The 14235-nt window shown below is 33.5% G+C and overlaps 1 protein-coding gene across 1 annotated transcript in view; it reads right to left on the bottom strand.

Annotated features, from left to right (window-relative positions):
- LOC106673150 (multiple epidermal growth factor-like domains protein 8) overlaps nt 1–13522 on the bottom strand; it is a 39493-nt gene extending 25971 nt beyond the window's left edge. The window contains exons 1-7 of the mRNA XM_024228682.1: nt 13250–13522; nt 5969–6168; nt 1372–1535; nt 1032–1309; nt 786–964; nt 559–719; nt 376–488 (exon numbers count right to left, since the gene is read on the bottom strand). Of these exons, the coding sequence (XP_024084450.1) occupies nt 376–488; nt 559–719; nt 786–964; nt 1032–1309; nt 1372–1535; nt 5969–6140 (1067 nt within the window). The 5' untranslated portion in view covers nt 6141–6168; nt 13250–13522. The remainder of the gene's footprint in view (nt 1–375; nt 489–558; nt 720–785; nt 965–1031; nt 1310–1371; nt 1536–5968; nt 6169–13249) is intronic.
- Nucleotides 13523–14235: the final 713 nt, after the last annotated feature.

The following is a 14235-nucleotide window of genomic DNA, read 5'->3' as shown; positions in this document are numbered from 1 at the left end:
CCCACGACCTTCGGCTAGATACGCCGCTGCTCTACCACTTGAGCTATCGTGACTTTGATCCCATCGGGCACTAACTTCTCATCTCAAGTTTTGAATTTTCCCTCCTTTTTGCCATTTTTCAAATGTCGTGTAATCTATTTGATTCTCAGCAACAAGTGAAATGGCCACGGAGAGCTTTAGTGAAGTAAGTACCACAAAAAATAGTGAATTTAATGAATTAAAATGAAGTATACTTCACTTAATTAATTGAATGATATTAATTGGTCAAGTGGACCACGAAAAATAGTGAATTGAATGTTAATAACATGAATATTTTTATAAACTTTTAAAATTTTATAAGATTAATTTTAAAATTAATTGTTTATAATTGCTTACGCAGCAGCAGCATGTGCATATCTAGCAGAGGGTCTGGCCATGGTTTCACCTTCCTCTTCATCCTCATCCTCTTCAACATCCCTTCTCACTCTTGAATTATGCTTTCCAGATTCCTTCAAATAAATTATCGAGTTGATTTAAACATGTTAAAAGCTATAAGATAAGTGTTCGTGTGGATCTTACATGGTGTGAATGCTTTGCAAATGTTTTGCTATCGTTGAGTGTCAAGAGAGCCGCCTGGAGGAACGTTTGTGGCTTCACACCCCATTTTTCCTCACCAACCTTGGCAAGGACAGCTTTCAAAACCTTTGATTCCAAATGACTGGCAGGAAGCATGAGACTACCTGGGAATTGTTAATAATTAATTTTTTGTAATGTCTAATAATAATTTAACAATCTATTCAACTTACTGAAAATATTTCCCTGGTCGTCTTCCCACTGACTAGTATTGAATCTAAATACTAAAAGATCACCAAGAACTGCGTTGAGATCATAGCCTCCAAAAACGTACAAAGAATCAGTCGATTTCACATATGCAGCACTATGTGCTGCCCTAGGACTAAGTCCTCCTGAATACAGTTTGTGCCATCTGAAAGAAACAATTGTTATTAATTTATTTACCGTATAATATTATTTAATAATTATTTAAATTTTACCTGTTTCCAATGGTATCATTAATATTGAGAGAGCAAGTATATCCTGATCGGCCATCATGGCATTTGCACATTCCTTCGTGACACTTCCCTACATCTTCCGTGCAGCCGTTGCACACAGGTTCGGTGCAGTCAACACCACCAAAATCACCTTCGCATATGCACCTGTGGGCGACACAGACGCCATGTCCCGAACAATTCTTCGGGCATTCCGTTATCGAATACTCGGCTGTGAACCCATCAAGTACATAATTTGTGTCGCTGTACAGCAGTATAAGCATCTGTAAACATTGGAAGAATGTTAACACACCAACATATCAGCTAGTGGCACGTTTGTACTCACAAAGCCAGAAGTCGAGATGACTTCCTGCGGTTCGGTTTTCCCGCTGAAACTACCGAGCATTGGGGACTCAAATGAGTCCCCATCGTACACAAAGACATAATCATAAGCGCATTCCGTTGCCAGAGAATGAAAGCGTAGAGTTATAAACTGCTCTGTGCTATTTGCTAAAAAAAATTACAACAAACTTTTTTATTAAATAAATTAAGAAACCTTGTTTTTATTATTTATTTTATTCAGTGAATTAAAATTTTATGTGACTTCAGTACCCAAGACACCAACTAATCATCTCAATTAAAACTTTCTATTTAATCCCTCTCTTTTTTGCCTTATATTCAAATTATGTGTAATCGTTTTGGATTCTCGACGAACTTGAGAAGGCGACAGGGAGCTGTTAGTGAAGTTGACACTAATCTTTTCATCTCAACCACACTTAAAATAAAATTATAAATCACTGAATAATGAATTGCTCAGAAATAGGACCAATGAAAACATATTATTTATTTTATTTTTAATGATGGTTTACAACAGCAGAGGTCATGTCAACCCTTGGGGTGTCAGTGTTTTTTCAAGTTGGAGAAAATGTCATACAACAATAATAATAACAACCGTAATACTGAGGTTGAGCATAGCAGCAAGTCCAACTTTTCAGGAGGGTCACCCTATCCACTCCCAACCTGGAGTGACCGTAAAACTTTAATAATGCTATACTATTAAAAAAAAATGGACATATTTAACATAAAGAACACAAATAAAATATTGTAAGTATTCTAATTGATATTGATCGACCTCCGTAGTTTAAATTGATGTATTGTGACATGGAATGAGAAATTTAATGAAAACAACATAAATGTATAAACAAATCACAACTGCCATGATCAATTGTTTTAAAAATGTCTAAATCAACTAAAGGAAAGGTAAAAAGTGTCACAACGTAAACGAAGTGTATTACTCGTTTCCATGAGAAATCTGTAATTTTAATTCCATTCTGAAGATTCAGAATAAATTTTAAATAATTTGTATTATAATTGGATTTTGAAAATAATATTTTTCATCTGGTATTACACTGTGAAACGTGGAAATTTAGCAAATTTATTAATTGTGGACAGTCTTTCATATTATTTAAGAGTTTGTAAGAAAATATCAGGTCATTATTTTGTCGTCTTATGTTTAGTGGTTGCAGTTTTGTAGATTCCACAATAAGTTGGTATGGTGAATCCAAGTATGTTCTAGTAATTTTAAACCAGACATGGTTCGCTGGACATTTTCTATTTAATTACTTAGTATAATCTGATTTGGTGATCAACTGATCAGTTTCTAAAACGGGACAGATCGGAGCCTTAAACAGTGTAATCATTATTTCTGCATCCTTAACATTTTTGTAGCTCAATGTGTATAACCTAACATTTGATTTGCCTTATAAATTATTGAGGTGCAATGCAAATAACGGTAGTCTGCCTGTCCAATTGGATGTCTTGGATGGTATAATTGTAGAAGACAACACTACGTCCAAGACTATAACTAACAACCTTACACTTATTTACATTGTATTCCATGCCATTGCATGAACACCACTCAATAAAATTATTTACAGATTTTTGCAGAAGCTCAGCATCATGAATAGAAGTTACAGCGGTATACTTTCAGGTCATCAGCAAAGAAAGAGAAATTAACTGAGTAAAAAACAAAGAGAAAAGGAATGGGCCAAGTAAAGACCCCTGAGGTAACCAGATGAGACTACTATTTTTTTTAGAAATTACTAAATCACATTTGTCTGTCACTTCTCAGTACAACATCCTACAAAGACGGATTTTACAAGTCTCTATCAAAACCTAATTGTTTTAATAATAATTTTAATAACAATATAATGGTTAGTAAAAAGATTGTTCAAAATACATTTTGAATATGTCTAGTCTACCCTGAACAGAACTATTTCTATAATTAGGGATGGTTTATTTATTACAAGTTAAACTCAGAAATCCTTCATTTTATAATAATTATAATTTGTTGGTTATTGTCAGACTTTTTTTTAAAATAAAGTAAAAACATTATTTATTAATTACAATTAATTAAGGTTTTTAGTTGAGATGAAAAAGTCAATGGCACGAGCAGGATTCGAACCCACGATCTTCGGCTAGATACGCCGCTGCTCTACCACTTGAGCTATCATGACCTCGATCCACTCAGACACTAACTTCCCATTTCAACCCCACCTTTTGAATTTTCCCTCCTTTTTGCCATTTTTCGAGATATTAATATAGGATATTAATTACTGTGGCAAATATTTTTCAAAGATGCACCTGTTAAAGTGCGAAAAGTCTACTATTTTGCGACAAGTATAATTTGGATCTACCAGATAGCCTTTTTAAAAGTACTTTGGACTTGAATCTCCAACAAAATCTTCATTGTCCACCAACAACAGCTATTTCTTTACAAAAAGATTATGATTCTTACTGATGCGATCTTATCACATTTGATCGCAGCCTTTTTATATTGGTACGTTAAAGGAGGATAACAATTTAAAAATTGAAGAACATCACAAGATGAGTTCCAGATCAAATTATTTATTAACATTCATATTTGTTCCAATACACTAGAGGCGGAACATGGTTTTTGGGGTTTTAAAAAATTTTGTTTACTGTTTTATCAATTATTCTATAGCAATTTTCTCAATCACTTTTAAATTCATTCAGTGGGCATTTTAATATTATATATTAGTGCATTGGGGGTGAGGAATAGCAAAAAGGATTTGAACTTCTCAGTACAACATCCTACAAAGACGGATTTTACAAGTCTCTATCAAAACCTAATTGTTTTAATAATAATTTTAATAACAATATAATGGTTAGTAAAAAGATTGTTCAAAATACATTTTGAATATGTCTAGTCTACCCTGAACAGAACTATTTCTATAATTAGGGATGGTTTATTTATTACAAGTTAAACTCAGAAATCCTTCATTTTATAATAATTATAATTTGTTGGTTATTGTCAGACTTTTTTTTAAAATAAAGTAAAAACATTATTTATTAATTACAATTAATTAAGGTTTTTAGTTGAGATGAAAAAGTCAATGGCACGAGCAGGATTCGAACCCACGATCTTCGGCTAGATACGCCGCTGCTCTACCACTTGAGCTATCATGACCTCGATCCACTCGNATACAAATGAGTAATCCTGTAAACGTAAACAGAATATTTTATATAGATTTTTTTTAATGAAAACTTAAAATCCTGCATTATTTTCCGGACAACCCGATAGCCGAAGATCGTGGGTTCGAATCCCGCTCGTGCCATTGACTTTTTTATCTCAAATAAAAACCTTAATTAATTGTATTATATAAAATATTTTACATGCAATAAAGAGTCAAAATATGACAATAATAAATTAATTGAAATTCAAAAAGGTGCAGTTGAGATGGGAAGTTAGTGCCGGAGTGGGTCGAAGTCACGATAGCTCAAGTGGTAGAGCAGCGGCGTATATAGCCGAATATCGTGAGTTCAAATCCCGCTCGTGGCACTGACTTTTTTATCTCAACTAAAAACCTTAATTAATGGTAATATATTAATTGGTCAAGCGGACCACGAAATTAGTGAATTAAATTATTTATTAATGTTTACTTTGGAAGTTTTGGGACTTTACATCAATCTATATTGTGGCTTTATTAGCCTTAGGAGTGGTTTTTTTGGTTAGAGGATTTTATTTTATTGATTTTATAATTTTTCAGAAAAATATTTGGTTTGTGTTTTTTTCTTTTCCTGTTTTTTGTTCTTGATATATTTCTTGATTAGCAGAAACCAATCGTTATAATAACACATAAGCATAACATTAATATTTATATTTGACATCAAATTATTAAAAGCTTACCATGTGTAGTATTAGATTAATAATTTACTATATCCGTATTGCAATCAAATAATAAATAATTATTATTATGTATATGTATATATTATATTTCTTATTGTTATGTATTTTGTCTTTTTATTTCCACAATTGTTTTCCCAGCAATTACAATTTATGGTACCCCAGCTAGAAATTAAGGGAGATTTTATTTCAAACCTATTATATAAAATGGGTCAGTAATCAATTCAATGGTGACATAATATCAGAGTCGTTCCAATAAAAAGAATCTAAAAAGGCCCATATAACAATTAGTCTGAATTGATTTTGATGAGATAATTAAGCTATAAAATAAAAAATATATTGACATATATATTGTAAGATTTGTTGTATGTAAACAAGAAAAAAAGAACATTGACCAGTAGTGGTAAGAAGAGTGAAAAAAATCGACCATTTCCTAGGAAGTAGTTGACCTAAAAAGAGCTGTTAAAAAATTCATGCTATCAAACTCGATAAGCAATAAGGGAAAAGAATAAATGATTCATATTTTATTATATCATTGAATGACAACATGGTCTAAAATCTATCAGCAAATACAAACAAATTATAAATAAAATTTGAAAAGGACTTTTAACACGTTCAAACTTCAATCGATAATAAATTTGTCTAAACTTACATTCAATCGGTATTAACAAAAAGATGATGAAATTTATCCATTTTTTTGTTTTTTTGTTACAATGCATACAGATTCAAGTTTTACCTTTGATAAGCCATTGGCAATGGGATCCCTGGGTGTAGTTGTGGTTTGGAGGTCCATCGGAGATGATGCCCCACGGCTGTGTGAGTACACGCCTTGTCTTGTCACAAGGTAGAAGGCTTCCAACTGACCAAACAACGGCTAAAGACAGTATGACAAACGACCACGCATTCATCTCATCATCGCAGCTCCCCTTGCATCTGCTGAAATAAAACAAAGTGCCTATTAGTTTACAAAAATCTTTTTTTTTTATTTTAAAAAAGGCAAAGATCGTGACAAAAAATTCTTTTTGTTGGATTAAATTAAATCATTGTAATAAAAGTATATTGCAGAGTATCCAAGAACAAATAATTAATAACATAAAGCAAACACTTGCACTTCAAAACAAAAATCTAAATTATAAATCTACTGTGATAGATGAAGCACTCATTCAGTCTTGAGAGGGGAAGCACAAAAATGAAACATATCAAGTTATTCTTCTTCATGGGAACAACAAAATTTATCAAAACCCTAAAGGCAAATGAACAATTTGAAAATGTAAAACTAAATGTGTTTTTCTTAGTGACCGGTTATTTAATAATTTGTAAAATTAAATTTTGAATGTTTGGCAAGCTTGAAATTTCCAAAACTGTCAGCAAGTTCAAGTTAAAGTACATATGTATTCAGTCTCTGCTCGAGTTTTATATATTTAACATCTAATAAAATAATCAGACTTGCTTAATTTAAGCAGTTGAGCTGACCATGAGCATTCCACCATTCGTTCCATTATTTTTCATTGACATAATCAAAAATGAAAAATCACTGTTGGCAATCCAAAATAATCCAGTCAATTACAAACCTTGAATAATATACCATCAGGCTGAGTTCACAATTAATTGTATTTAAATTTAACATGTCAATGTTTCATAATCTTCCGATATATTTATCAGATAATTGAATAATGTTACTCAATCGACTCTAATTATAAAAAATTAGCCACTGAGGATGTTATACAATTATGAATATATTATTTGATTTAAATCATCAACATTCTTATGAATTGTGGAGATTTCCTCTTGGGGTCTGAAAAGTGTCTGTAGTTTAGCCAATTCCAATCATTTCGACCTATCCTCAATCTTTTAGTCGTGGGTTATTGACACTTTGTCCATCCCTGCTTACACTCCTAACCCAAAACCGAGGATGTATAGACCAAAATGATCACTACAGATTCTTAAAATTGTCATATACAAATTTAGAAACGCAAGAATTTCAGGTCGATCCGGTTTTTGTGAAAAATATTATTGTTTTGAAACTATTAAATGGCTCTATTAAAAGAACATTTCACCATAGTGATTAGTCAGAAAATATAACTTATCCGAATTATTTTATACACTAGCTGGGTGATTCATGTTAAACAAATTTGATTGGCTATAGCGATAACCTGTCAAATATCTTAAAATTATCTTTGCAATAATATTAAAAGGTAAACAAATTGTTGTACAAAATAAATAAGTAATTTCTTAGTAAATTAAATATAACATAAATCTTCCTTTGTTGAAAATGATGATTCTACTCACAAAACTCACTCCATTTTTTACTAATTATAAATTAAATCTATATAGTTAGTTGTTGTTTTTTTGTTTAACTAGTCACACTATTTATTTTTATGTCATATATTTTGAATTTGAATTTGTAAAGGCGAAAATACGCACATATACACAGAGACATGCCGAGCGAGTATATTAGCATACTTGTAGTCCACCGGCAATTCAAGCTTTTGCTATTTACAGTAAATTGCTAGCAGACTCGAGAATAACTCACCCAGTGTGTTGGCAGTCTGGGGGCAGACGTCAGTCTTATCCGTCCAGCAACCGAGGTTAGGTATACAGTAGGTACACACAACTAATATTACTATATATAATATTACTATATACAATAAAACAACCCCACCCATTTCATCTGAGAATCAAAACAGGGGACCCAAATACTTGCTGTTATGCTCAAGCTCAATTCTTAAATCGGTTAAGACCTGCGCTGGAACCAAGGAATTGCACCCTTCAATTAAGTGAGCACATCCAGCCACCTTTTTCTATATGTTGGACACATATGTTGGCTTCGGCTCATTTATGCCATATGTATTTTTTAAAATTACTAGTGCATTTTGGGCCACAACCCTGGTCCCTCTTCAGAGGAGCGTAATACTTAGCTAAATGTAACTCCTGGAACTGGAAATGCTGAGATCCATTTAGCTAAATAGCCTGGCTCTGAAGAGAGACCAGGGACATGGCCTGAAATGCATTAGCAATTTAAAAAAATATAAATGGCATAAAAATAAATGGTGTTAAAAAAACTTTCTATATTTAAAATAATTTTTCCACCAAATTAATCAAACCAATTTTAAAAAAATATATATGGCATAAAAATAAATGGTGTTAAAAAAACTTTCTATATTTAAAATAATTTTTCCACCAAATTAATCAACCCAATTTAAAAAAATATATATGGCATAAAAATAAATGGTGTTGAAAAACTTTCTATATTTAAAATAATTTTTCCACCAAATTAATCAAACCAAATTAAAAAAATAAAATTTGAATTTAACTATTTATATTAACATAAATCTCATAAAATGTTAATTCAAGATTTCATATAGCCCAATTTATGTTCAAATAGAAAAGAGCACTACCTATATTGTATGTGATCAAACGACGGTAACAATTATATATATTTTAAAAAAGGATGTTTTTTGTATTAAAAAAAAAAAGAAAAATTAATCTAGAAGAAACATTGAATAGGAAATTATAGCATCAGTCAGAAATTCAGAGAAGTCATGAAGGAAATAGATGTTGGCCACCAGGCTGGATGGTGTTCTAGTTAGGCAAAGATATAAGTGAATTGATATGACAAAAAAAACCAGCATTTAATAAATTGATAGAGCTGAAAGGTTCAAGAGATAGATTTTAATTATTCTGAATTGAAATTAAGATTTCTCACGATGGGCTGAAGTTGGAGTGGTTAGACCCTGGCCTTACCCGTCTTGCAGACAGAAATCGAGCAATTGTGCTATCAAATGTCATTTCAGTCACTCAAGGTATCACTCAAAGCTTATTAATTTTCTCTTCTGTAAAGCCCATTTTCCATTTTGGAGATGTTTGAAAACACGAATGACCTATTGCTGGGCAATTTAATTTCAGGTTGATGTAAGCCCTGCCTACCCAGCAGTGATAAGTAAGTGAATTCATAATTTACATAAGATGTCTGTTGAATACCTCTCCTCAGCAAACCCCCATATTTTATATATTTAAGATTATTTATATTTGTTATTATTTATGTACTTATTATTTAAGTAAGATTCTAAATAAATCAACGAAAATTTAATTTTGTTGTATATATGAGAGATGTTTGACACACGGGATCAAATTTTTATAGGAAATTTATATTAAATAAACATATTAATAATAATAAAATAGCAAAAGTACAAATTAATATAGAACACTTGATTTTTCAAGATTTCTTTATTTTTCATATATTAATTGTTTTAAGCTAGATTCATTTTTATTTTGTGAAGTTCTCAGTGCCCTATATTCGTAATAAAAACTTTTTTTTGCTGTTTGGAGTTATGGATTTAAGTGTTTAAAAACTTTTTTTTCTGTTTGGAATTATGGATGTTGTCCTTTTTAAAGGACAACACAAAAACCTGTCTCAAAATAGGCCATACATGTTTGCCTTGCCATATAAAAGGCTTTATACAAGATGTCAAGAAATGTTGAATGCCTACTAGTTCTCTACACAAAAAGCTGAACTGGGACCCAGAAACAAGTTTTCAAGAACCATAAGAGTGACATAGCTAATTGCTCTTTACAAGGCGCCAAGGTGTTCAGTGTATATACATTTTTGGACAAATTTATTGCACTACTCAATTTGTTTTTGTTTAAAATTAAAACCATTATCTTTCTACATTAGTTACAAGTAATTAGGAGTTACCGCAGTCAAAATAAACAGTACATAATGCTTTGTTTACTTTTGAACTGATTAATCACATTTGCACAAAAAGTAGCATTAAACCGTTTCATTCATTCATTCAATCAATTCCATTGATTTCATTTGACATTATTCTTATTATTAAACCTTTGTCAATGGCTCCAGTCAGGCATTTGAGTGAGATGACAGTGTCAGGGTCATAAAATTATTAGAGGATGAATTCAGCCAGCGTGAAGTCGCTGATATATTGAGTGTAAATCACTCTACAATAGGAAGGGCTATTCAGTGCTTCAGAGAAACAGGACTTCACAGGCCAGGATATGGTCGGCTTAGATATACAGACGATAGATTCAACCGTCATCAGGCTCTATGAAACCGCAGCATTATAAGAAATCTGATAAGACAAATCCAAAATGTTTCGATTTCCTCCAGGACTGTAAGAAGAACGCTCAATGAAAATAACCTCTGGGCCTAGCACCCGGCTCGTGAACCTCTTCAGAAAATGGCCAGGTTTCAATTCACATGGGAACATGTTTAGTTAGAAGATTGGGAACGAGTTCTCTTTACAGATGAGGTGGGAGTTGGCTTCAAATCTTTGGGCGTAATTTCATATGAAGACGCTCAGGAGAAAGATTTGCATGTTGGGTCATTGATGTTCTAAGGTGGCATTTCCTTGGATGTTCGCACAAAATTGGTTGCTGTGTGAGGAAGATCTCTAACTTCACAGAGGTTTTACAAGATATAATAAAAGAACACCTTTTGCCCCTCACATCGGTCAGACCACATACAAACCCAATTTAACACATTTGGAACCAACTTAAGGGATGAGTACGACGGTGAAACCCACGTCCCAACACCCTAGAAGAGTTATAAATAGTTGTTCTTGATGAATGGGAAAGAATTCCTCATGGTTTTACCCGAAATTTTTTCCAAGGAATGCAAAGGCATTTAACAGATGTGATTCATGCCAGAAATACTCGATAATGAAGGGGACAAAAGCTTTTTTTACATTTTTATTTGTTTTTGAATTTTTTTTATTATTGACTCAATAATTGTTTATTTTTTTAAATGTCTTATTTTTACAACCAAACCTAGTTTTGGTATGCAAAATATGAATAAACCTAAATACATTAAAATTTAAGGGTAGTGCATTTATTTTGTCCATCAGTGGAACATCAAGCAACTTTTATCTGTGGTACACAATGCGCTCAGGCCAGGCTTACATAATATTTGTTTTTAATTTTTCTCTTCTAAATGGTTTTGTCTGCCAACATGTTGGTATTTCACCATCTGCAGTGTTATTTGTCCAATTGTGTCCACTGAAAACAGTAATTTGTTGAAATTTACCTTAAAGATAAATACAGCAAGGGTTCAGAGATGATCAAGCCACAATAAAGGTCCATTGTTTCATAGACATTTAAATTCGTTAAAAGCAAACAAGAAAATTGTTCTATCATGCTGAACTGGATCACTTATTGGGTCTGCCTTCACTTGTAGGTTTGTTGCACTACTCAAATGCACCATGCCTATGTCTTCCTTTTGCTTTTTCATACCTTGATGATGTTTCAATAGCATGACAGGCGAAATGATCAGTAGGATATATGTGAACTACTTTTGGCCCTAGTTAAAATCACCCTTAAGATACACGCACTCAAATCAGAGTTCGTGGTGAAAGAAATTTGTCTATACCGTTCACTAGGAGGAATCTGTCCAGGACTGAGTTAAAGCTATTACAGATTTTTCCTTAAGATGGTCGCCAACATATTGACTCATCCTCATCAAACCAAGGGGTTGGGGTCAAGGCAGCCATATGGAATCACAGTCAACCCTTTTGTTGCCAGAAGTCAGATTCTCAACCAAGGCCTCTTGTACACATTAAGCAAATCATGGCCAATTGTCTTCGTTGGCCAAGATTTGCTTAGTGTGTATACACCTTTACTCAAGACAATATTATAATTTTTGAGCTTAGTGAATTTCTATCAACGATTGCTCAATTCCGTCGAGACCCAAAACATATTGTTTGTATTAATTCCTAACAAGTACGGTCCAATGTTGAAACATTTGAGTAGTTGAACAAACCCGCAAGTGAAAACGAATCCAATAAGTCAGTTCAGCATGAGTTCGCCAACTCGCAGACCAACACCAGAATCAACTCTAAATTGTTTTGTGCTAAGATTAAACTCCCATTTGGATATTGGATTTATACTGGCTCAAATCTGCATATGTACGTGCATACATACAAACATGTGCCGAGTAGAGCCTATTCATTTCTCATTATCCATCGGCAGTTCCAGCTTTTGCTACTTACAGTAAACTGCCAGCAGACTGGAGAGTCTTATCTGTCCAGCCACTGAGGTTGGGCTCTGGGGGAGGTACTATAAACTGCTAGGTCAATTCAGCACCTAATGCATACAAACCCATTCGTACTAATGTTCATTCTTAAATACATATACATACCATTCATTCAATCAGGGTTAATTGATATTCGACCATTGCTCCTCTCACATCACGCATCTACGCTAATAAATACATTCACTCTCAATGCAAACTAGTTGTACACTACTTGGAACTAAATTCGAAAGTGTGTTAGGAAGTTGATTAATGTTTTTTTTTTACCGTAAGAGGGTTCAAAAGCATTTCAATTTTAACGATAAACGAAAGGGCAGATTAAAAACTAGTTCAGTTCTTACATTACTTTGAAATATTAAAAATGAGGTTATCACAATAAAAATAATAAATTTAATATTTCAGGCGCTTTTTTTTATTATGGGAACGTGTAAATAAACTGAACCAATTTGATAAGGTTCAAATGAAGTAGTTGACAGTCTGAACCATAACATTGTACAACATAAGCATAATTTTTTCAACAGCTTTTCAAACTTGTGAGCGGCTTTGTCTGTTGAAAATTACGAATTTTTAAATAATAACCCGTGTAAATGACAGGAGTTCGTGATAAATTATCTATGTCGACGATAAGTTTCGCAGTTGTTTGAGCGAGACGAGTTTTTTTCCACATTTTTGTCTATATTTTTCTCTCTTCAAAATGCTAGTGAATCGTTTAATTTGTCCCCCGAAAGGAAAAAGTGACTGTGTGGGAAGATTCCGTACGAGGCTAAGTGGAAAATCAATTAAATACGTCCTTAAAAGGAGGCGAAAAGGGGAAAAAAATTTATAGAAGTAAAAACAAAACAAGGTCATTTCTAGAAAAGTGATTTCTTCTTCTACAGGTCGTGGATCAACTCGTATTTCACATAATTTTCAATGACACCGCCTTTTTCGAAGATTTCCTTCCGAATTTGAAAAATTGACCGTGTCGTCCAATACCTGCTGATCGAAAATCCCGAATCCTTCCAGGGTGAGACGGAAGTGTCCTCGAGGAAAAGGCGAAAAGCGAGCGACTCCTCCACGGGGGATGAGAGCCGCGGATGAGGAAATCCGTCGAAAACCCGCCTGCTGAGGAGGACGGGCCGAAAAACCCGCACTTGCCGAACGGAACCGTTCAAATTTGGCGAATAACAACAAATTCGTGTATTGTTGTTTTCGAGGAGACGAAACTGTTTTCACGGACGTTTATCACTCACTGGTCCATAGAAGAGAGGGGGAACGATAACGATTGATCGTTCCTGGGAATGATATCGATGTTGATGTACGACTCAATCATTTATGGCGGTCATTATCGCCCTCTTTTGGATTTTATTCTGATCACTGTAAAGGGTACGAATCATCTTGGGAATTGACCTTCGTTATTTCCAAACCTCGAAAAATGCACCACCCTTTACCACCTGCGACCAATCTTGTAGTACCCCTATAAATAATATCAATACCTTGGAAAATGCACTTTTTCCTATAAGCACTTTCCTCACCTTTTCACACACTTCTTTTGGTATGTTCTTACCAAACTAAAACTTCTCATTCACAAGGATACATGGTAATGTCTCTGGTTCATCCTGTCAGATCTTTTGGGCGGTAGTTAAGAGGGCAATGACTGGTATTGAGTCATATAATTTTCTTCAAATCCTGCCTGCTGAGAGAAAGTAGTTCCTTCGCCTTCCTTTTGGGGAGATTTACAAATCACTTAGCTGCATCTGCCCAAAGTTTGAGTTTCTTTCTCAAGCCAATTTCAATTTAAGCACAACTTTGGTGCACTTAGTAGTGTTTCGTGTCTCTTGGGTCTGCCCCTTCTTTTGACTACTTGGTCACCCTGTTCATTCCCTTCCACCACTTCATGTCTAGAAAACCACTTTAAAATAATTTGGAGTTGTCCTAGGCCATTATGCAATTTAAACACTCCCATACAAGTTTGGAGGTAA

This window comes from Cimex lectularius, unplaced genomic scaffold (assembly GCF_000648675.2).
Source record: "Cimex lectularius strain Harlan isolate CLEC.00 unplaced genomic scaffold, Clec_2.1 scaffold276, whole genome shotgun sequence".
In the NCBI taxonomy this organism is placed as follows: Eukaryota; Metazoa; Arthropoda; class Insecta; order Hemiptera; family Cimicidae; genus Cimex; species Cimex lectularius.
This window is presented reverse-complemented; position numbering and strand designations above follow the sequence as displayed.